Here is a 24817-nt window from a genome sequence, read left to right as displayed (position 1 = left end):
CCCAGGCTTTATGGCATAGGCCGTAAATCTTACGGGAAGGCAGAGGCAGGTGGATCTGTTCTTTGGGGGCTGGAGAGAAGGCAGCTAAGAGCACTCTTTCTCAAGAGGACCTGGGTTCAACATCCAGCACTCATATGGTGCCTCACAAACATCTGTAACTCCGGCTCTAGGGAATCAACTGCCCTTGTCTAGGTCCCCTGCAGGCACCAGGCCCATGTGGGGCACAGACGAACATGTAGGCAAAACAATCATACAAATTAAATAAGCAGGAAGTTACCAGGCTGGGAGAGAAAGTTCATCTGGTACAGTGCTTGCCTGCCATGCACAAGGACCTTAGGTCCAATCATCAGTGCTCTAAATAAATAAATTTACACTGATTTAAAGGGACTAACATTGAACCAGGCAGTAGTGGGGCACACCTCAGAGGCAGGAGGATCTCTGTGAGTTTGAGGCCAGCTTGGTCTACAGAGTGAGTTCCAGGACAGTCAGGACTGTTTCACAGAGAAATCCTGTCTGAACCCCCCCTCCCCAAAAAAAGAGTTCCTTGGTCACACAGGCTGTCTATCAAGGGTTCCTTGGTCACACAGACTGTCTATCAAGGGTTCCTTGGTCACACAGACTGTCTATCAAGGGTTCCTTGGTCACACAGACTGTCTATCAAGGGTTTAGTAGCCACTAGAAGATCTTGGGGCTTCTGTTCTACTGAGATGATGTTACAGCAATTCTTTCTAAACTCTAGATGACACCACACACTCAGTACACAAAGAAGGTTCTCTATTCACAGGTGCTTGCCTCGCTCCTCTTGGGTTAGGGCATGACTTTTCCTGGAAGGCTTATATCCCATTTCCACAGAAAATGTCCTGCTCCCTGTCACCACCTAGAGCTTACTCACACACGCGCGAATAATTACGACAGCAAAAACAAACCCAACAAACAAAACTGGCTGGAACTTAAAGAGGAATGTGTCTGCTGCTGAGTCATGAATTGACTGGAGGGCTGTGGAGCGGAGCATCTCAACCCGTGGCTCATGGCCCTCGGGAGGGGGTCGAATGACCTTTCACAGGGGTCACAGTTCAGATATTCTGCATATCAGATATTTACATTACAATTCATAACAGTAGCAAAATTACAGTTATGAAGTACCAACGAAAATAATTTTATGGTTGGGGGGTCACCACAACATGAAGATCTGTATTCAAGGGTCGCAGCGTTAGCAAGGTTGAGAAGCATTGCTGTGGGAGGGACAGGCACAAGTGAAAGCAGCATACAATCATTTCTGTGAGAGATTTTGCTATTTTTACACTGACATGTCAAAAAAAAGAGTCATTAGGCAAACTGCTGGAATATAGTGCCAGAAAGATCCCCAAGCATAGTTTGAACTCAGTGCATTAGCCTAATCTTAGTCTACTTTTGTTCTTATATGAAGAGGTAAATTTTGCCTAATTTTAAAGCGCTGATGCCTTTTTTTTTTTCCTGGCTTTCTCGAGACAGGGTTTCTCTGTGTAGCTTTGTGCCTTTCCTGGAACTCACTTTGGAGACCAGGCTGGCCTTGAACTCACAAAGATCTGCCTGACTCTGCCTCCCGAGTGCTGGGATTAAAGGCGTGCGCCACCACCGCCCGGCGCGCTGATGCTTTTTATGGCATCAAATTTCTTCAGTGAGGCTGTTTCAGCTCTCCCTGGATTATCACTAAAATGCCTTTGGTGTTATAGTTTCGTCTGGGAAGCAGACAAAACTTCTAGATATTCTAGTACCCACAAAATGACTCTGAATCCAATTGGCCAATGGTGATTAGGTATCTCATTAAAATAAAAGAAAACGAAAGAAAAAAAAAAAAAAAAAACAACTCCCAAGCTTTTCCTTGAGGATGTCATAAGCTGTAAACTCCAAGTGTAGTGTGCTCCTCCTCTGCCCCCTTCCCCCATATCCATGACTACTAGTTTGACTTCTGCAGTTCTGATGCCAACTATTTGCTACAATGAGGACATGGCTCAGGACCAGGCACCAAGTCAGGACTCTTGGAGTCTGACTCACTGCAGAGGCTGGAGGAAGTCTTTCCTACCTCCCCTGTGTCCCTGTTCAGTTCCACTGGCGGAGGGTAGAGCAGGGAGCACTAAAGAAAGTCAGTTTGCATTTACTCATTACAGGTGGGAAGACCTAAAAGAAAGGAAAAAAAAAAAAAAAAAAAAAAGAACCCTCCAGAATAAGCAAATAAATCTCAAGGGATCCATGACAGTACTTAGGAGCATGGGTAGGCACTGTCAGTGTGTCGGTGTGGTGTCTGTGGTTTGGGGGGGTCTCTACCTCCTTTGGAGTTTCCCAGTTACTGCAAACTGCCCGCACCTGTCCATCAAAATTCACCCAGCAGTTGACCCAAGAGTTAGTTAGAGGCATGCTGGCGCGGGCCTTTAATTTCAGCACTTGGGAGGTAGAAGCAATGGCAGAGGCAGGAGGATCTTTGTGAGTTCGAGGCCAGCCTAGTCTACATAGTGAGACCGGGTCTCAACAAACAACAAAGAGTGAGTTTGCCCTCACCCTTGGGTCCGCACCCGGGGCTGGCTGGCTCGCGCAGGGGAGGAGGCGGGGGTGGCTGAGAGGTGGTGATTAGTCACTGACGGAGACGCTCACACCTTTTACCCGGTGTTTTTTTCCTGCAGTTACCTCTCTGCATCTGGACAGAACCCTCGAACGCCAAGCCCAGAAGCCGGGCTGGAGGACAAAGCCGCGGCGGGGTCTGCGAGCGCGTCCAGGTAAGCAGGCACCCGGGCCGGGACGCCCCGCCCGCGACGCAGCGCGCACGCGCAGCGCCCGGAGCCCACGCGCGTCTCCGCCGCGGGCCCGCGCTCGGGAGAGGGCGGCGGCGCGCAGGGAGCGGGAGGCGCGCGAGGCGGGCGGCCAGAAGCCGCGAGCCGCGTAGCAGGACGGACCCGAGAGTGGCCACCGCAGCCGGGACGCTTGGTACGGGGTGTGGGGGACGCCAGAGGGAGCCGCGTCCGCGCGACCCTCGGTTCTGCAAACTTTGTGCGGATGCCCGGCGGCCTCGGGGCTCAGGGTGGGGAGAGGCTGGGGCTCCCGGACCTCAGCTGGCGGGGGGCAGCATGCACCCGCGACCAGCGCCGCCTGCCCCTGGAAACACTTGGCTTTCTGCGATGCCAAGTACTCAACTTGAGCGTCTCTCCGCGGTGGTAGATTGGTGTGCAGTGCTCACGTATGGCTCTTATTTCTCCTAAGTCTCCTTGCTCCGGAGCGAAGTTGAACTGTGCTGAGCTTGGGATTAGGGGAGGGAGCCGAGTGGTGTAGCTGCCTGACGTGGATTGTATAACTACCTTGTGTTGAAGTGGATGTTGCCAGTGGCACCGGCTAATGTTGTGGTAACTGGGCATCTTGGAGGCTAAGGGAAGGCGGGGTGGTTTACCAGTAGCCTCACTGTCTAGGGACACTTAAAAACAACACCTTGTACTTTCCACTCAGGAGAGCCCTACGGCGTTTGACTTATATTCGCTGGTTAGTTTTCTGTGGGGTTTATAAGAGGTAGGTGGCAGAGCTGTGCTTTTCCCCTTTTGCAGATGTAAAAACAGAGGCAAAGATTCTGATTCTTAACTGACTTTAATGAAATGGGGTCCAAGAGTTTTAACTCAGTTTCCTGCAATTCTTGCTCCTAAATAGCCACTTCGGAGTTTAATGGGATACCGGAACATCCTCCCTGAGGTCAATGAAAGGTCAGAGAGGCCAGGGTCAGTGGTCTGCAGCTGCAGGCTTACGCCACAAATCTAAGTGTCCCTTGGAGAAGATGCAACTTTTTTTTTTCTAATTGCTTGCTCTTTAAAAACGGGGGAACAAAGCTGCTGTATGTATTCTTTGCGAAGTTGCATGTGTTTAGGGCTGCAATTTTGCTATTGTCTTTTGTGGACTCATAAAGGGCACTTAGTCTCAGTTGCTTTGAGGAACGGAGGAATGAGGCTCCCCCGAATGAGTAACCACGTCAGAGACACCTTAAGAATTCACATCAGGTCAGATGAGGGCCGAGAATTCCCAGGAGGAGGGAGGAAGGAGCCCCGCACAGGCGGCTTGACACATGGGCCCCACTCCTGCCTCCAGCTCTGACTCACCTTCTGACGCTGGGGGAGGAGAAAAGCTGCTTGGTATTTTTGGCTTTCCCCCATAAAACGGGAGACAGTTGGCTTCATTCGAGTCTTCTCAGCATCCCTGTCGAGCGTGGCTGAGCCGAGTTCTCCTCGGAAATCTTTGCTACTGGCTGACTGCAGGTATGCATTCTGCGAGATCCCTTAATCGAATAGCATACAGACTGACTCCTATCCTAAGAAATGGCTAGAGGCTCTAAGTCTGGGAAAACCTTCAAGACTTTGGGATTAAAATCATCGTTAAGGGAGAACTCTTAGCCTTGGCATGTGGGGTTTTGTTTTAAAACAAGATGGATTCAAAATATTTTCTCAGCGTCACAGGAAAAGGCTTTGCTCATTCTGTATGAAAAGTTAAAAACTTTACAGATGAGGACCTTGTCTTCCTGTAATCACCCTCAAAAGAACAGCTGGGTGTCTTTCTGTTGATTTGTATCTTGTAGACTCTTCCCAGCATTTTCATAGATGTGAATTTGCATAAGTGATTTGTTAACAAAATTATTTTAAAGTTGACTGGTCCCGTTTGTAGGGATTTGATTTCTGGAACAGGTAGCATGCTTTTTAAGTACAATTAATTGTGAAATGATGTCAGCTCTGATAGCCCCTTAGTCTTCTCCCAACGACAGGCAAATGAGCCCTTCACAAACAACGTGAAAGTAATGGAATCTTTATGATGCCTGGCTTTACTCTCAGGTGCAAAATGGAAACTTTCCTATTAAAACCCAAACATGCACGACCGACCGACAGCCTCGGATTGTCTTTGCTGAGAGAAGACACAAGAGGGAGCGGAAGGCTGGGAGAGTTGCTAAAGCAACCAAGGCGGCCTGGGTATAAACTTACAGAGCTGGCATTTAAGGTGGTAGCTTCATTATTTATGATAGCTTCACCAGGGCGACACAATAGAGAAGAAGACGTTAATGGGGGTCACTGTCAAACCCGCAGCGGCAGGAAAAGGGTTCACGTTACACAATTCATGTCAGCAGTGCATGGGTTGACATAGCAAACATTTTATTGAGTAGTTTTGCTGTTCCAGAGGCACTGGGCTGAGTACTGAGGTAGAGGGCAGATGAGGGCTCTGACCTTAGACGCTGAGTAACAGTGACATTCAGAGAGGACGTGTTCTTTCCCTGGACTAGCCAGAGTGGAGAATGTCTGGTAGTCAATGATGTATTTACTTAACCTTTTAAATGTGACTTACAAAGATAAAGGAATGCGCTGAAAAGGTAACTTGATGAGTTATTTCAGAGAAAATGTAAGTGTAACTAATCTCGTAGGCTAAGAAGCAGACTCCATCTATTCCCCCCACCCCCCACCCTCACCCACCCACCCCCACCCACCACCACTACTTTTTCAGGACAGCCAATTACTATACCAGCTTTAATAGAAATAATCTCCTTTTTCTATGGCTTTAAACCTCCTAGGTACAAACCTCTGAACAGCTCAGCTGTTCATTCCTCTTTTACCTTTATTTATGCTTTATGCAACATTCTTGTAGGTCATCTTGTTTGTCTGTCTGTCTGTTTGTTTGTTTGAGACAGGGTTTCTCTAGGTAGTCCTAGCTATCCTGGAAAACTCACTCTGTAGACCAGGCTGGCTTTGAACTCACAGAGATTTGCCTGCCTCTGCCTTCCAGTGCTGGGATTATAGGCATGTGCCACAACACCAAGCTTAGATCTGTCTTTTGGTTGGTACTATATATGTGTGTGTGTGTGTGTATGTATATATATATAAATATGTATATATGTGTGTATATATCATATACACACATACACATCATATATACACACACAGTACTATATATACAGACACGGACATGTAAATTCACGTACTATAGTGTTTAAATTTTTATTTGTATATTTTTATGCATGTGGGTGTTTCAGTGACATGTTTGTCTATGTACTGTATGTGTGCCTGGTGCCCAGGGAGGTCAGAAGAGGGTGTCAGATCCCTAAGACTGAAGGTAAACAGTTGTGAGCTGTCTTGTGGGGGCTGGGAATTGAACCTGGGTCCTCTGTCATAGCAGCCAAGTGCTCTTATCCATTGAGCCATCTATGATTTTTAAAGCTTCATCAATATTGTTTGAGATTGTAGTTGATTCGTTTCGGGGTGAACATACCTCAAACTGTCAGTGTTGATGAACATCTGGATTGTTTGTGGCCTTGGGCAATTATGAATAGTGCTGGGTCAGATGTGATGCTCCTTTCCCAATTTACATTCCTCCAGTGCCATCCACCTTGAAGTCATCGGTCGCTGTGTTTGCTGTTAACCACAGTCGGCTTGGCTGTTTAAGTGAATAAGTGACATGGGGTGGTTCCTGCTGTGTCATACACCAGTGTGTTTATGTGCATGGTGGTTTACCTGCATATACACCGCATGCCTTCAGAGGCCAGAAGGCATTGGAACCTCTGGAACAGAAGTTAGAGACAGTTGTGAGCCACCAGGTGGGTGCCAGGAATTGAACCAGGGTCCTCTGGAAGAGCAGCGAGTGTTCTTTTTGTTTGTTTGTTTTGTTTTGTTTCTAGACAGGGTTTCTCTGTGTAGTTTTGGTGCCTGTCCTGGATCTCACAGAGATCCGCCTGTCTCTGCCTCCCGAGTGCTGGGATTAAAGGCGTGGGCCACCACCGCTCGGCATAGCAACTAGTGTTCTTAACCACTCAGCCATCTCTCCAGCCCCACTAATGTGTTTCTATTTATCCATGTTAAGTTCTATGGTTTTATCCATGTTAAATTCTATGGTTTTAGTCTGGCAGTGGTGCTGCACACCTTTAATCCCAGCATTTTGGAGGCGGAGAGGTAGGTGAATCTCTGAGTTCAAGGCCAGCCTGGTCTACAGAATGAGTTCCAGGACAGCCAGGGCTGCACAGAGAAACTCTGTCCCGAAAAATAAAAACAAAAAGTTCTGTTTTGGGTTGACATATCATTTAAACACAAAAGACAGTTTTTCCACTGTACTTAGTTGAAAAATACTCAACAGAATCTTTCTACTGATTTTATTTGACAGTTTATAGTTACAAAAAAATTACCTATGCAAAATGAGGTACTAAAAATAGAAGTCTTTTTTTAAATTTATTTTTATTTTTCATGCATTGGTGTTTTCCTTGCATGTATGTCTGTGTGAGGATGTCAGGTCCCCTAGAAATGGAGTTACAGATGGTTGTGAGCTGCCATGTGGGTGCTGGGAATCACCCAGGTCTTCTGGAAGAGCAGTCAGTGCTCTTAACCACTGAGCCATCTCTCCAGCTCCAAAATAGAAGTCTTTAAAGGTCTTAAGGGACTCCTACTCCTGGTGAATGCTTGCTTTGTGCCCAGCTCTAAAGGTGGAGTTCAAAGTGTGTGAAGTGGGCATGAACTCAGACCCATCCTTGGTCAGGGACCCTGAGGACAAGGACAGATACACTTGTGTGCGTGCATGTCACTAAGAGGCACAGAACACAGCGCCCGCAAGAATCAGTGGTACACACGGTTGTCAAAGTTTTTCTCTCACTCTTCCTTAGTATGTAAAAGCAACTTAGAATACACTGGCCACAGAGATGTCGGGCTTTCGGAGCACACTTCGGCCAGGCTTTGGTTTGCCTGTGTTTGGGTTTGCTGGCGGGAGATAAAGTTAGGGATGCGTGGGAGGAAGGAGCGAAATGAAGTCATCACAAGACATGTACTAAATTCTGGTCTGTACTGAGTGCCTGTTACAGCTCCTCTGTCCTGAGAGCACAGGTCCCGTGCCCTACCAGCTGGCCCAGGAGACTCCTTCTCACAGCCTGAGGGATGATGCAAGAATGAGTTCAGCGGTCCTTTCTAGATCTTCTGTAAGGCACCTTAAAAAAGAGGCTCTCTTACGGGTGCTTTCGGTTTTTATTTACATATGCCACAAAGACTTTTTTTTTTTTTTTGCTTATTAAAGTTTTCTTTTTTCAGACCTGGCTTTCAAGAAAAGATGGGTGGGAGGAAGGGAAACCCCCTTGGTGCGCTTTGATAACCTTTGGCCCTGCAGCTGCTGCCAGTGACTTGCCAGTGACTTGCCAGCGAGGCTGGCTCAGCCCTGTAGTGGTGACAATGCCATCCCATAGTCTCTGGAGGAAAGGGCCCTTTTGAAATCCATGCCCAGTCAGGTCCCAGACTGATGGCCTGTGGCAGGCTTTTTTTTTTTTTTTTTTTTTTTTTTTAAGATTATTTTCTTACTTATTTTTGATTTTGAGGTTTATTGTGAGATTATATCATTTTCCCTCTCCTTTTCCTCCCTTCAAGCCCTCCCGTATACCCCTCCCTGCTTTCCCTCAAATTAATGACCTTTTCATTGTTACATGTGTATATATGGATATGTATACACATATATGTTCCTAAGTATATTCTGCTCAGTCTGTACACCATTACTTGCATGTGTGATTTCAGGGCTGACCACTGGGCACTGGATAACCAGTTGGTGTGCTCTTCCCTTGGAAAGACGGTATCGCAGGCTTTTCTGACTCCTTGGTCTTGGAGTTTGTAGCTGTGCAGTGAGACAACTTTAACTAGAACATTCACTTGCATGGCAGAGAGGGCATGTGAAGCTCCAGCCTTCCTCTCCTTGGGGGCAGGGGCGGGGGTGTGTGTGTGTGGAGAAGGAGGTGGTGAGTGTGAGTTTGCCACAGGTGATTAGGACACACTGCACACTGATGAAAATAAGATTGGAGACGACACTGTCCTCATACAAATTACGTATAAACTTGAAGGGTTTTTTTGTTTTGTTTTTTCCAATGAAGAATTCAGCCAGGTGTGGTGTCCTATTTTTATAAATTGCTGGCACTTGGGTGGCGGAAGGCTGGAGGATCAGAAGTTCAAGATCATCCCCTGATAGCAAGTTTGAGGCTAGCCTGGGCTCAGGAGACCCTGTCTCAGAAAACAAAAGGCACTATCAAGTCGAAGCCCTCTTGGGCCCCTTCTCTTCCTCCTCCTTCACTGAAGCTGTGTCCGCTATGAATTCCATAGTTTCCATCCACCCTGTTTATTTTCTTATTCATGATACTGTGTGTGTGTGGCTCACAACAGTCTGTAACTCCAGGTAATCTGATAACCTCTTCTGGCCTCTTCACATCCCTGATGCACACACATGATCCACAAAGGCATGTAGGCAAAACACCCCTACACATAAAACAGTTTTTTTTTTTGTTTTTTTTTTAAGATTTATCTATTTATTATGTACACAGAAGAGGGCGCCAGGTCTCATTACAGATGGTTGTGAGCCACCATGTGGGTGCTGGGAATTGAACTCAGGACCTCTGGAAGAGCAGTCAGTGCTCTTAACCTCTGAGCCATCTCTCCAGCCCCCAGTTTTTAAAAATTAAGAAGGAAAAATGGAAATTAACTTGTCAGTACTCTTTTAATTTGGTATAAACTCCACACACACACACACACACACACACACACACACACACACACATTGGGTCAGGTATATGATAAATCCATTCAGGGAGAAGGGTGAAGCTTGCTGCTGGAGTTTTTAGGACTCTGATCTGGTCCAGTTGCACATCAAAGGGTAAGCTGGCCAAGGATGGTCACTAACTCTGAAGGGCTTTCTTCCTGAGTACTTAGTTCTAATTTCAGAACCCTTTTGTTTCCTTAAAGTGATAGTGTGAACTTTTAGGGACTGAGATATCGGGAGGACATCTTCATTTTCTGATCCTGCTTCTCAGGGACAGTCCCAACTTTGTCAGCTTTGAGGACTTCTGGCTTTTTCTCTTTTTAAAGTACCTCAGCTTTATGGGCTATTATTTAATCATGTTTACATTTCACCAGGCATCTGTGGTTCACTTTTTTTTTTTTTTTGTTATATCTATAAGGTCCTAAGGTATTATTTACATAAGCTGTTGCATAGGTTATTTCAAGTTGTCAACAAGCAGGCGTGGATGTCTTCGTGGGCTCTCGTCAGCACCTCAGTGGTTCAGTTTGTATGTCTTTTCACAAGGAAAAGACAGTTCTGGCAGTTTAGGACTTTGAGATGTTAAAATCTCGAGCTTCGAGGACATGAACACACCCTGACCTTATATTCCTTAATTCTTTCTCACTGGACCTTTTGGACATCTTTAGAATGGCTGGTCTGCTGTGGTAGGGGTTGAGTAGCAGTGCCCAGCTGGTGGCAGGAGGTCCTGGTCCCAGAGGGGTCACTGGTGTTCTCTGTAGAGGCTGGGAAAGCCTCTTCACCCTCCTGTTCCCCGCTGGCCCCTCATCTGGGAAGCACAGGAGAGTGGTAGCATCCTGCTGCTGCTCTGCTGGGGGACAGGAGCTCTTGTTTGGCTGGGCAGGAGAGTGAGCAGCACCTCCCGCCCTGGAATGTGGTTGTAGATCACCTTGTGACCTGCAGAATTTGATCTGTAGTTGTTGGGATATTGGCTGAAAGTCTGCATTTCTGTCAAGTGTGTGGAGAGGCAGTGCTGCTGGCGTTGGGAGTAGTTGGGAGTACACACAGGGAGTAGCGAGGGGCAGTAACAAAGGGCCTGTGGTCTGCATCTAGAATCTGGAAACAAGGGTCTTGAAAGGCAATAAGTGGGAGGGGGGGGCTGGTAAGATGGGTCCGCAGATAAAGGTGCTTGCTGCCAAGGTTGACGACCTGTGTTTCCACATGGTGGAAAGAGAACCACCTCTTGACCTCCACACATGTGCCATGGCATGTGTATACCCAGACACATGTAAAGTACACAAAATAAAATATAATTTTAAAAAGAGTAAGGCAATAATGACAATATACCCTTAATGGATTGGAGAAAGAAGCATGTTAGTCTAGCCTATGAGACTCCATCTGCCAAGATCTGGATGTGCTCCTGCGAGGCCCTTGTGCTGGAGGCTTGGTTTTCAGTGTGGCCATGTTGGGAGGGTGGAGCTTTGAAGATGTGGGGCCTACCACAAGGTAATTAGGTCACTGGGGCAGCACCCTCAGATTAGGGATTGGTGCTATTTTAGAGTAGGCTCTCTTGAGGGTGAGTTGTCCTGGGGAGTCAGTCTGGCCCCTTCCTGGTCTCTGGCTTTGTTGCATCATTCCATGTCTCCCACCTGATGCTACCACGTTGTGACGCAGCTAGAGGCAGTATGGATGAAGCCGGCCCCACATGTGAGCCACATAAACCCTGTTGAGGGGATTACTGAGAGGAAACCCAGGGCTTCGTGTCTATCAAGCATGTATTTCTACCCCTGAGGTGTATAGCCAGCTCTTGACACAGCACCCAGCCTCTGGCATTTTGTCATAGCAGTAGAAGACATACTGCTGTAGCTCCCTCAGGAACGACTGGGTCTTTGGCATTGCTGGTTGATTTGACTTGGCTTTAATCATGGGTTCCTCCTTCGCGTTGCTACAGGATCTGTTGTTTGCATCTGCCATCTGAGTCACTTAGTGTTTGTCTCTTCCCATTATTCAGTTGTTTTTAGAAGGGTGTCATGTCTTTCGTCATGGTGATAAGACTTTTGACAGCCCCCCCTTTTTTTTTTTTTAATTTTGGGACAGGGTCTAATGTAGCCCAGGCTGTCCTTAAACACACCATGTAGTCTAGGCCTTCAACTGCTGGCCCTCCTACTCACCTCCCAGATGCTGTGATTGTTCGTATGGCCACCACACTCTGCTTTCCAGCACCTAGGCCATGGACCTTGAATGATCTATTCACAGATTCCTATAGCCCAAGAACCTGGACCTTGTACAGTGGGGATAACTTGTATTTGTTTCATAATGGCTAGGTCCTCAGTGGGCAATTAAAGTCAGGAGTGACATGGGGCCTGGGGCTAGGCCCGTGCTCAGGTGTCTGACATATCTAGTCACTGATCAGCTGGGACCTCCCCTGGGCTGTTGGTTGGAACACCTACTTATAGCCTGTCACATGGTAGCTGTTGGACTAGTTTGGGCTTCCTCACAGCATAGCACCTGAGTTCTAAGAGCAAATCCTGGTTAGAACCTCACTTTGGAAGCCGCATGTCTGTTCTGTTGTTTTGGTTTTTTTGGTTGAGGCCTTCACAAACCTCTGGGTTTCTAGGGACATGAGCCCCACCCTGGGAGAAATGTCAACATTATACTTTTGGTAAATAACTCAGTAAACATTACCCTATGAATGAATGACAGTGAGGTAAGCACCGAGCTGGGTGAGAGTCACTGTTGTACAATGTTAAGTTGTGTTACTTTTGTTTATGTTGCATTTGTTTAACTCTGTGAAGCTGTGATACTGTGCCTGTCTAAAACACCTGATGGTTTAATAAAGAGCTGAACAGCCAATGGCAAGGCAGGAGAAAGAATAGGTGGGGCTGGCAGGCAGAGAGGATAAATAGAAGGAGAAATCTGGGAGGAAAAAAGTAGCCAGAGAAGGAGGAGGATTTCAGGGGCCAGTCACCCAGCTACCCAGCAAGTCATGGAGTAAGAAACAAAGAAAAGTGTACAGGAATAGAGAAAGGTAAAAGTTCAGAAGCAAAAGGTAAATGGGATAATTCAAAGTTAAAAGCTGGCAAGAAACAAGCCAAGCTAAGGCCGGACATTCATAATTCAGAATAAGCCTCCATGTGTGATTTATTTGGGAGCTAGGTGGCGGACCCACAAAAGAGTAAAAACAACCAACAACAAGTCACACTTGAAACCTCAGTTCCAGGTTAGGCTTGGTGGCGCCCATCTGTAATTTCAGCACCTGGGAGGGGGAGGCAAGATCAGGGGCTCAAGGCCAGTGTAGGCTACATGAGATCTTGTCTCAAAGTTAGAAAGATAAAAAAAAGATTCTGGCTGGGTCTGGTGATTTAGGTCTGTAATCCTGGCAACTGGGGAAACTGAGGCAGAATTGCCATTTCAAGGATTGTCTTGACTGCAAAGTGCATTCTAGGTCAGCTTGAAGAACTTAGACTCTGTCTGTCTCAGATAAACAAAGGGCTGGGAAATTAACTCAGTGGTAGAGTGCTTGTATGTATGATGTTTGGTTCCCTGTACTACAAGAAAAAAAAAATCCAGGTTACCCTACGCTCCTGCTGAATACAGCCCTCATCTCACATAGTTGCCTGAAGTTTTTCATTGTATCCCAGCTTGGATAGCCGTTGGATTTACCATACAGAACCAAAACCAGTTTTTGCTTTTTGAATCAGTCTCACACTCTAGCTCGTGCTGGCCTGGAACTCACAGCAGTCTTTCTGGCTCAGACTCCTGAGTCCTAGGATTACAGGAATGGGAGAGTATGCCTGGCCTAGAACCAGACGTCTTCGGATTTGTAGATCCTATCACTATTCTGGATTTTTGTCTCCCTGCTCCCATCAAATGCGGAGCCCATCTCCTGCTCTGGGCTGTGATGTGTTGTTCTGCAGTTGCATTTAGCTAGTATCATGCAGTGGGTTTCGCACCTGTGTCCACACAAGGTCAAGGAGATGCTCCGCTGGTCTCACCACACAGGCAGCTGCTGTCTCACACTTGGGGACCGTTGGTGGCTGAGCCGGGTGGAGCTGTCTAAAGTGTTCTGTTGGTTTTGATTTGGATTTTCTGAGATGGCATCTCACACTAGAGTCTGGTTCCTTGGTGCTCACTGTAGCCTAAGCTGGCCTCAAACCCACCGCGATCCTCCTGCCTCAGCTTCCCAAGTTCTGGGATTAAAGATGTCTTTAGTTTAGTTCCTATGTACTGTGTGCATTTGTCCTCATCCGAGAACACTGTTGTATCACTTCAGCAGTATGGAGGAAAGAACAAAATAGCCTTACCTCCTACCGTACATAGACTGTCAAGGTACCCCACTCAATCAGCTCACTTTTTACCGTTAAAAGCAACTTGTGGGTATTTTTATTTCATTTTACTTCAACATGAATATCACACCATAGTTATGAGAATTGTACTAATGTTCTGTCAAGCGTTTCCTTAGTGAAAGACTGTCAATCATGTTATGACTTTTAGGCTCAGTGTGGTGGCCCACGCCTGTAATCCAAGCCTTTGAGAGGTGGGGGTAAGATGATCCGGAGTTCCAGGTCAGCGTCAGCTACATAGTGAGGTCAGGGCTAGCCTGGACTACCCGAGACCCTGTCTCAAAAACAAAGTGACTCAACTTTTCCTTCAGTGGTGCACATTTGTGGTTTAATAGTGAAAATAAGTGAGAAAAGCTTACTTTTATCACTCTTACCACTGTGTTGGCTAAAATGCTTCTGTTTTAAAAGGAGTGACCTTAAGGTTTCATCATTTGTTTTTTACAGAACTAGATAGATGCTTAATAGGAGGATAAGATGTGACTGCACAGCTTTTTGAGTATAAAGTAACAGTGTTCTCGGGGCTGGAGAGATGGCTTAGGGCTCAGCATGCCTTTTGCTCTTGCAGAGAGAGGACCACCCTGCAGTTCCCAACCCCCACCCCTCTCTAGCTCCAAGGGCATCTAATGCTGTCTTCTGGCCTCTGTGGTCACTTGCATACACCTACACAGACAAATCTTGTGTGTGTGTGTGTGTGTGTGTGTGTGTGTGTGTGTGTGTGTGTATCCTTTTAATTTCTATAACATACATACATATAACACATCTATATATGTGTGTGTGTGTCCATATATATCCTCTTCCCACCCCGTATGTACTGACCCTCTGACATTCCTAAAGCTAGTAATTTTATTACTTTCTTCATTTAAATTTTAAATTAAAATATAATTACATCACTTCTCCCTTCTCTTTCCCTCCTCCAACCTCTCCTATGTCCCATCCCTACTCTCAAATTGATAGCCTCTTTTTCTTTTAATATATATATGAACGACTATATAAATACAACCTGCTGAGACTGCTTTTCTTTTGTGTGTGTATAGTTTCAGGGCTGACCACTTTGTACTGGATTACCAGTTATGGTGCTCATCCCTGGAAGAGATTATCCCCCTCTCTCAGCAGTCAGTCATTAGTTGCCTATAGGTCTTGGTCTAGGGGTGCGACCCTGTAAAAATTGCCCCCTCCTCATTAGCATACCTATTTAGTCATGGTTCACGTCTTGTTTATGCAGCCATTTTTTTTTTAAATGGTTTTTCAAGACAGTGTTTCTCTCTGTAGTTTTGGAGCCTGTCCTGGGTTCTCCCTCTGTATACCAGGCTGGCCTTGAACTCACAGAGATCTTCTTGAGTGCTGAGACTAAAAGTGTGCACCAACACTGCCCAGCTCTACAGCCATTTCTAAGAGAGGCAGTCACACAGCAGACCTCCTGGGCCTCTGGCTCTTAGAATTTTCCTGCCCTCTCTTCTTCAATGTTCTCAGAGCCATAGATGCAGGAGCTGTGGTACAGATGCATCCACTGGGGCCGGGCTCCCCACAATCCACTGATCTCTGCATCATGTCCAGTTGTGGTTTTCTGTCACGGTCTCCGTTTGCTGTAGAGAAGCGTCCTTGATGGAAGGTGGTAGTTACATTCATCTGGGGGTATAAGGATGAGATTTAGGATGTAGTAAGGAATTAAACTGGTCTTGCAAAGTGGTGGTAGAAGATTCTTTTCTAAGGTCCATGACTTCACCCGCCCTGGGCAGCTGGCTAGGTTTCCAGTGCCAGGCATGACTTGCTCCTGTCGAGTGGACCTTAAGTCCAACTAGACAGCTGTTGGTCGCCACCCACGTGTGAGTGAGCTCCACTTCCTGCACCTTTGTGGCTGTCTTGTCATGCTGGTCATTGTGTGGTTCACTGGTGTCACAGCTGGGTAGGACTGTTCACTGTTTCCCTCCCCGGGCAGCTTGCATAGGACTTTCTGGCATTATGGAAGCCAGGCTGCAGAAAGGAGGCTTCCGGGGCAGATCCAGCCCTGTAGTCTGAGTGCTGTGTTCGAAACGTGTGTTATCTTCGGCAACAGGGGCTTAACTTCAACCTCTGAGAGGCATCCAAAGGCAACAGCAGGAGTCTGTATTAGTTTCGGAGTCATTTGGACCCTGACCAATAACTTAAAAGATTTCTTGTGATTGGTACCCATTTTGTAGAATATGGTTCTTGTGGGGAGCATTGTCAGCCTAAGTGACAGAACTTCATATATAGTATAGTATATAATATATATGTATATGTACACACATATAACCTGTATATAATGTATATAACATGTATAGTATACACACGTATATGTGTACACACACACACACACATACCCCGACTCACCCCATGGTCCCAGCTAGGAGTATTTGAAACCATTTGGCAGGTCTCTAGCTCTCCTGCACCAGGGTGGTCACTTTTTTCAACATGAGGGAAAACAAACAGAGCCTAGGATCTTTACTCCTTTAACTGCTGAGTCTAGTGGCTGTCAGCATTAAGAAGGAAAGGCATGCTGGGCGGTGGTGGCGCATGCCTTTAATCCCAGCACTCGGGAGGCAGACCCAGGCAGATCTCTGTGAGTTCGAGGCCAGCCTGGGCTACCAAGTGAGTCCCAGGAAAGGCGCAAAGCTACACAGAGAAACCCTGTCTCGGAAAAAAAAAAAAAAAAAAAAAAAAAAAAAGAAGGAAAGGCAGCGTTGGTGACACTCGTGTGGATGCTGTGAACGGGCCGGGACTCCCAGCTGCTCTCAGCCACATTGGCACTGATCCGGGTGTGGATTACCAGTGTATAACCACAGGACAATTCTACATGCCCAGAGCTCTGTGTGCCAGGAGCAAGGGCAGCTGTTACTAGCTGGTGTGTTACTAAGATTACAGACAGGCCCCTGCGAGACGCTGACACTGAACTTGGTTGGTTCCTAGCGCTTGGTGCTTGTTATTCTGAGGCCAGGGCGTCAGTAGGTTGCCCTGGCTGTTTCTGAACTTGCTGCTGACCTTCTGTGGCTCCTCCTGAGTGCTGCATTATCGGCATGCACTGTGCCTGGCATCCCAGACACCTTTACACCTGATTTTTCTGTTTTGTTTTGAGATAGTATTCAGATGGCTGATCTGAACTTGCTACATAGACCAGGCTGGCCTTGAACTCAGAGACCTGTCTGCTCTGCTTCCAAGTGCTGGAATTGAAAGCCTGAGTCAAAGACACACCTTCTGTGTTCGTTTTTGGGACAGCTCTGCTTTCGCGCCTTTGGTGTGCTGTTACCGTTACCTTGGTCAGGAACCATTTTACCCTCTAAGAAGAAAATGCAGCTGCACCGCAGCTTGGGAAGGCTGAGGTGGATACCACAGTCAGCATCGTGGAGGCTCTCATAGGCCAGTGTACCACAGTGGAGGGTCCTGCTCACTCGGCCCTGGGGCGGTCTTCGATCCCGCACACACGGGCCAGACTTCCCGTCTGTCTCTCCCAGCACACGTCTGCTAAGTTGACTTTATGTGCCTAAGATGTAATACCTGTGGGCTTTTATATTCCTTATGGTTAGGTTCTGCCATTCTTAGAACTGGGTCAAAAGAGGCTGCTTATGCCCACCCAGGGACAGCTCCTTGTGTCCCTATGCCGTGAGGAGGGTTCTGTGCCCCGGGGGGTGTGCAGGCTGTGGCAGTCCTCTGTTCTGGACACTAGGTGACAAGCAGGAGGAGCTTAGCCCGTCTGGGCTCAGGCTTGTCTGTCAGTGTTTAAAGGGGTCCTCCCTGGCTGCTGCCGTCAGGACACTGTGACATGGGTGACGAGGACATAGCATCCCACACAGTCCCACAGAGTGGCAGTGTGTGGTGCAGAGCTCGAGGTTGCTTTTTTTTTATTTTTATTTATTTATTTATTTTTTTGAGCTTTCCTGGCTTTGCCTTCTCCAAGTCGCAATCACCCCGCCCGACACAAACTTATGTTTTCCAGCCTGTGAGGGGCAAGGGGACTTGTCAGAGACGTGTACCTGCCTTCTGAGCACTCCCTGGCAGAAGGTGTTTTTCTAAACCTTGTAGCCAGCTTTGGCGTTTTGGAGCAGGTTTGCTGGCACTGGCAGCGGCGGCGGCAGCAGCAGGAACAGAGCATCGTGTCTGCCTTGCTTGGATTCAGCCTGGAGGACGCACAATCTGTCCTCCCAGTCCACGCTGAGCGCGTGAGCAGTAACAGGTGAGGTTGGGCCTCCAGCCTGCCTCTGCACAGCCCGGGACCCCGGAAGACCATCCTACGGAAAAGGCCTCCAGCCTGGGCTCCCAGCTCAGGAGGGCCGGTAGCCTCCCGGATGGCAGGATTATTAGGGAGAACACAGGCTGCGTCCCTCCTAACTAGGCAATGAGACAGCTATGTGGAAATTTGGGTAGAGAGTCCTCAGTGCTTTGAGTTTGGCATTTTTTTTTTTTTTTTTTTTTTTTGCCACAGTGACTTTTGTTCTTTAGAATTCTGCTGGGGGGAAGACCTCACACGCTGCTGGCTTACACACCTTTTACACCCAACAGATACCTCTCCTTACTTCATCACTTCCCCTGCCTCCGCAGGATGCACTTGTACCTGTAGTCCTCTGCAGACCCCTGTGGCATGGGCCAGCTCTTGGTGTGGAGCTCCAAGGAGGGGCAGCACTCTGAGCACCTCAGCCTTCACGGGGTGTCCTGGGTGTAGTACCACGTGGCCCCCACTGCTTCAGCGGTTCTCAGACTGCCCGACCCACAGCAGCAGCACCTGGGAAATTCAAGTTCTCCAGTCCTACTCAGAACCACAGAAACTGGGGCCCAGTGGTCTGAGTCCTAACAAACCTCCCAGGGGATTCTGATAAGAAAGTCACTGCACTGTGACAAAACCGAACCTGGCTTTGGGATAGTAGAAGGTCTCATGGAACCTAGGCTGGCCCCTGGGTTGCTACAAAGCTGAGGATGATCTTGAACTCCTGGTCTTCCTGCCTCCACTTCCAAGTGCTGTGATTACAGGCATGAGACACTTACGTGTATGATTATCTGTACGATTGCCTGCCTGGATGGATAAATGTATGTACGTACATATGTATGAATACACTGTGTGTGTGCAGGCCTGGTTTCCACAGTGGTCAGAAGAGGGCATCAGATCCCTCTTAGAACTGGAGTCAGGTTTGTGAGCTGCCTTGTGGGTACTGGAACTGCACCCTAATCCCTTCTAAGAGCAGGGCGTGGAGCTCTTAACTGCTGAACCTTCTATCTAGTTTCCTGTGGTGTTTTTATGTTGTTAACTAACACCACAGCTCATGTGTGGAGGTCAGAGGACAACGACCTACCATGCGGGTTCTCGGGAAGGAACTCAGGTCCTCCGGCTCAGTAGAAAGCACCTTTACCTGCTAAGCCACCTTGCCAGCCACAGTACTAATTTTTAAAATAATTTATTTATTTTTATTTTATGTGCATTGGTGTTCTGCCTGCATGGATGTCTGTGTGAGGGTGTCAGATCTTGGAGTTATAGACATGTAGCTGCTACATGGTTGCTGGGAATTGAACCTGGATCCTCTAGAAGAGCAGTCAGTGCTCTTAACTGCTAAGACATCTCTCCAGCCCCTCAGAACTACTTTTTTTTTTTAATTGTTTTTTTCTTTTGCTGGGGTGGATCTGAGTACTCACACATGCCAAGCCATAGACCTAAATCCCAGCCCCTAATTTTTCTTTTAAATTACTTTATTATATTCTCTTTTCTTTTGTTGTTTGCCATAGAGACAAGGTCTCCCTCTGTAGCTCAGGCTGTCCTTGAATTTGTGATCCTTCTGCCCCAGCTTCCTAGTGCTGGGATTATGGGTTTGCCTCACCATGCCCAGCTTTCAAAACTGTCTGAAAGTGTTGAACCTCCATATCATGAAATAGTCTTCACTCCTAGGTACTTAACTAAGGGAGGGCACTTGTGCACACCGAGGTCTGGCCCTGAACCTTTGTAGTGCTTTACTCACAACAGCCTTAAGCTAGAAACAATCCAGTATTCATCAGTAGGTGAGCAGATAAAGAAGCCACATGGTGTATTTGCCCTGCAGAGTACCGCTCAGCAATAAAAATGGAGTTATGCCCAGCATTGCTGATGAATCTATGCTCAGAGAAGCCAGACACCCCCAAACTTACAGGATTCTTATAAACAACTTCAAAGGTAAGTGTGGTGGCACATGCATGTAATCTCAGTACTCAAGAGACCGAGGCAGAAGGATTGAGAGTTTGAGACCAGCCTAGGCTACATAGGTGGTTCAAGGCTAGGCTAGTAGTTTAGCTAAGGTTGCCTAGTAAGATATTCTCTCTCTCTCTCTCTCTCTCTCTCTCTCTCTCTCTCTCTCTCTCTCTCTCTCTCTGTCACACACATACCCACACTCAAAACCCAAAGAGGAATGGATTATAAAGGAGCATGAGGTGTTGAGTAGGATGAGTGGTATTTGGGCATTTATTATTTTGAAGGTCCGACGTCTGGAGTGTTCGTGTCAAAACTGTCAAGTGGCACATTAGGTGGTTATGTCAGTTTACGCATGATGTACATGTGAGCCAAGCCGTAACTGAGCATGTAAGTGTGACATTTATCTGGGTGAGGCGGGGGATCTGCGTGGGAGGGAAGTCCTTTCTGGAGACGGGCATGGTGCTTGTCAGGCTGCAGAATGGACAAAGGCTCGAATCGGGAAGAGGATGAACTTTCCAGCTTGCTCCCCTGGACAGCGGGGCCAGCTGTTGGTGCTGCTGGCCGTGGCCTTGCTGTGACGCTGTCCTGGACCCACGTATGAAGACAACGCTCACTCCACCCCACCCCACCTTGCACTTCTGTGCCCCGCGTCATAGCTTATCTTGCCACCTGTTCTTGCCTCTCTGTTCTTCCTGCTGTGACTTCAGGTCCTCATGCTCCTGGGGTGACAGCAGGTGACGAGAGGCTGTGGCTCCGTCTTACAGAGTCCAGGAGAGCACTCTGTGACGCCTTCAGTGGTATCGTGTGATGTGGTCCCCGAATTGCCTTTGTCCCTGTCATGGCCAAAACTGTAGCTAGTGCTTGCAGACTACGGGCTTATGTCTCTGAGACTTAGCTGGTATATTCCTTCAGTCACACCAGAAATGTTCAGCAGACCCCTGCTTTCAAGATTCACCCCAAATTTGATTTTAGCAGCAAGAACCCAGGAGGAATCGCAGGGAACATCCTGACTCGCTACATCCTTGCCTCTTTGTCTTCCTACAGATCTGATTTGTAGACGCTGTAACCACTGTTTACCTAAGACCATCTGGATCCAGACCAAGGGCTCCGGCTCTCTGGGCTCCTCAGCACGTGAGTACCATGGTGCTGCCACTACACAGGCTGGAATGTTTGTCTGGCTGAGCACCCGGTTTCCCATGGCACCAGGTTTCCCATGGCACCAGGCTGCTGTTACACACTTGTCAGGATGCACCAACTATGAGACATGTTGGTTTGGCAGTGAGAGAGTAGTATGTCTGCAATCTCAGGAAACCAAATTACAATAATTCTCTTTTCCTTCTTGAGACAGGTCTCCCTGAGTAGCACAGGCTGGCCTGGGACTCGCAGTCCCCTGCCTGGCATATGCTACCATGCCCAGCTCAATAATTTCTTCTTCTGTTGTTACAAATATACACCGATATTTTATACTAAACACTTTACTAATGAGAAAATACAGACTTCAGATACTGAACTAAATTTAATGTTAATTCCAGCACATCCCTGGACCCAGTAAAATTCACCTGGGAGCTTAGAATTGGCAGAGGAAGATAAGGTTATTATTTACATTATTCAGGGTCAGCTCAGATAAATTCCCATTTAGCTGATTGACAGTAATAAAATTTGAAGACCATGCATGACCTTTAAAGCTGAGGGTTCAACTCTCTTGGTACTTATTAGCATGTTTGAGGCAGGCCCTGGTTCTCTCCAGCACTGTACACATACAAACACACACACACACAATGACTGTGCCTTCAAATTGCCTGGGATTATTTTCATGGGAAGGCCACAGTAGTTTACCCAAATTTAATTGGACTTCCAGAGTATTCATGTATTATAAAAATTCTAAGAAACAGACGTCTTGGGGCTGGTGAGATGGCTTGGCAGGTAAAGGAGCTAGTTGCCAAGCCTGATAAACCTGAGTTCGATCCCTGAAGCCCCTGTGGTGGAAGGAGAGAACCAACCCCCCACAAGTTGTCCTCTGACCTCCTCATGGCCCCTCGTCTATACACACAGACACCCCACACAAGAAGTAAATATAAAACAAGGATTTTTAAACAGTAAAGAAGGTGGCTTTTTTGTTCTATTGTTTTGTTTGTTGTTTTTTATTGTTGCTAGTTTTGTTGTTCCACGAAGGCAGAATTGTAATTAATTATTGTAATCTACCTTGTCTGATGTGACATCTCTTTCCTACACCTTCTTCACAAGGTCTCCATGTCTAGAATGGTTTAGGAAAACATGGGGTGAGGAGCACACGATGCTGGGGCTCTGGAGTACCACATTTCCGATTTTTGGACAGGGACGGCAACTTAGTGATGAGGCGCTTGCCTCTAGCCAGCTTGAATCTGGGTTTGATCCCAACACTGAGAAATCAAGGAATGCCCCCTCCTTCAGCGGGATTCTGCCAGATGGCTCTTCAGGAACCAGTTAGGCATGTTTTCTGTCTTTAACTTTCCTAAAAATAGGGCGACTATTTAGGGCTTAAAAAAAAAAAAGCAGCTTAGTTTTATATTGATTTTTACATATTGGCATCGCAGGCTACATTTCCTAATAGTCAATAGAAAATGATTTATATATACTTCCTACAAAGAATGCACTCTGCCTTAGAAAATAACTTCCCCTTCCCCCAAGCACTGGAGGCAGCTGTGGTAAACGAATACCATGTAAAGTTCTGACAGAGACCTGTATCTTGCAGGAAGGAGGCTGCGGTCTTGAATTCTCTGGTGGAGGACGGACTCCACCATTCTCTGGTCTTGCCCCCTGATGACGAAAGTGTGACTACCGGCATCTTCATGAGCTCCAGAGGTCACAGCACGCTCCCACGGACTCTCATGGCTCCTCGGATGATTTCCGAGGGAGACATAGGAGGCATTGCTCAGATCACCTCCTCTCTCTTCTTGGGCAGAGGCAGTGTGGCCTCCAACAGGCACCTCCTCCAGGCCCGGGGCATCACCTGCATCGTTAATGCTACCATCGAGATCCCCAACTTCAACTGGCCCCAGTTTGAATATGTTAAAGTGCCTCTGGCTGACATTCCTCATGCCCCCATTAGGCTGTACTTTGACACCGTGGCTGACAAGATCCACAGCGTCAGCAAGAAGCATGGGGCTACCTTGGTGCACTGTGCTGCAGGGGTGAGCCGCTCGGCCACTCTATGTATTGCGTACCTGATGAAATTCCACAACGTGTGCCTGTTGGAGGCATACAACTGGGTGAAAGCCCGGAGGCCTGTCATCAGGCCCAACGTGGGCTTCTGGAGGCAGCTGATAGACTACGAGAGCCAGCTCTTCGGGAAGTCGACGGTTAAGATGGTACAGACACCCTATGGCGTCATTCCAGACGTTTATGAGAAGGAGTCCCGACACCTGATGCCTTACTGGGGGATTTAGTGCCGCCACAGCCGGCATCCACAGCCCCTCAGCAGTACCAGCATCTGCCCCAGTCTTCTCCCCTCTTCCTCTCTCTGGTTCTCCCGCGAGTGTTTCGACACTGGGTGTTCGGGGTTTTAAGAGACGCGGAGGGGAAAAAATACACGTTGCTAGTGACATTTTTTAAAACTAGCATTTTGAAATAGCAAACATGAACATCTTGAACTGGCCTTTAGTCCTTTATAACAGCTGGAACAGTATAGGATACTGTTCCGGCTTTCCTTCTGGCTCCCAAGCCTTCTGGAGCCTTGGCAGGTGCAGGAGGAGTCCATTGCAAAGATCACTTTGGGCCCCGATTAACCCTCTAGAGACCAGCTTTGCCCATGGCTGCCAGCTGGACAGATGTTTAGGGGATATCAAGGCCATCTCAGTCTCTACTGGATTAGCCTGGTCCTTTCTTTTCCTGTTATTTAGTGATTCTATAAGTTAAGTTAACCATTGTTATTTAGTTGATAAGTGATTATGATGAAAACCGTTGCAAAGACCCTCTTGAAATCAGTGTGCCCCGGGATTATATTAGCATTATTTTTAATAAACCTATCTGCTTAACATAAGCCCTTCACTAATTATTTCAGGTGTGTGTGTGCATGTGCGTCAATGGAAGAAATTCTCCAGACTGTTCAACTGTGGCCATTAGGACGGTCACAGTCAGTACTTAAATTAGAAACCCCAGCGGAATCACGTCAGCATTTCACACCCTTGCAGATGAGCAGAAATCAGTATCATCCGCATGTGGGAACCGTGTAGAGTAGGTGCATCCAACCTACAGCTCGTGAGCAGTAAGATCCCAGAATAGCTGTGAATGCGGTCCTGTCAAAAGGTCAGGCACCCCTGGTGGGAAGCACACATATGGATAAAAGGTGTTGGGTTCCATTTTGCTTGGTAAATCAAAGTGTACCCAAGTGTCAAGTCCACCATCAGAGAAACAGAAGACATGCCTCTGCTCACCTAAGAACATAAAACTGTCTACAGCTAACCTCAGCATAAGCAAAGAGCAATGGCTTCCCTGAGCTTTGTAACTGTTCACTGTTCACATAAACCTGCTGGCACAGCCCACCAGGGAAGCAGCAGAAGTTTAACAAGCTTTCCTAGGTGGCTGCTGGGAGGCCAGGCAGCCTCTGTTGGAGGGGGGAGCCGGTCAGTGCTTTTGCATTTGATTTGCCAGGTCGTGTGTTCAGGGGATGGTTTTTCTGGCTTTCTAATCTGTGTTAACAAAATACAGACATAGAATTCATCTATATATGTCACTGGCTATCTTACAAATTTTACCTGGTTAAGGGCAATGTTTTTCCATCAAAGTTTTACCTTTTCTTGTTTTATACTATTTATCCACCCTTATA

General features: G+C 47.3%; 1 protein-coding gene across 3 annotated transcripts; it reads left to right on the top strand.

Annotated features, from left to right (window-relative positions):
- The first annotated feature begins 2663 nt into the window (after positions 1-2663).
- On the top strand, positions 2664-24031 carry Dusp14 (dual specificity phosphatase 14). 3 transcript variants are annotated; one of them, XM_028890530.2, is made up of 3 exons: positions 2664-2750; positions 21058-21144; positions 22745-24031. In XM_028890530.2, the coding sequence occupies exon 3, from the start codon at positions 22842-22844 to the stop codon at positions 23436-23438; it is 597 nt and encodes a 198-aa protein (XP_028746363.1). In that variant the 5' UTR covers positions 2664-2750; positions 21058-21144; positions 22745-22841; the 3' UTR covers positions 23439-24031. The 3 variants fall into 3 exon arrangements, with proteins under 3 accessions (XP_028746363.1, XP_028746361.1, XP_028746362.1); XM_028890528.2 differs by lacking the exon at positions 2664-2750 and adding an exon at positions 2851-2958; XM_028890529.2 differs by lacking the exon at positions 2664-2750 and adding an exon at positions 3094-4265.
- Positions 24032-24817: the final 786 nt, after the last annotated feature.

Source organism: Peromyscus leucopus, chromosome 8b (assembly GCF_004664715.2).
Source record: "Peromyscus leucopus breed LL Stock chromosome 8b, UCI_PerLeu_2.1, whole genome shotgun sequence".
NCBI classification, from domain to species: Eukaryota; Metazoa; Chordata; class Mammalia; order Rodentia; family Cricetidae; genus Peromyscus; species Peromyscus leucopus.
Note: the sequence above shows the minus strand (reverse complement) of the source record. Positions and strands in the feature narration are given on the sequence as shown.

What these genes read in the sequence shown, in the direction of transcription:
- Dusp14 (XM_028890530.2), top strand. Translation starts at nt 22,842, where the DNA reads ATGAGCTCCAGAGGTCACAGCACGCTCCCACGGACTCTCATGGCTCCT.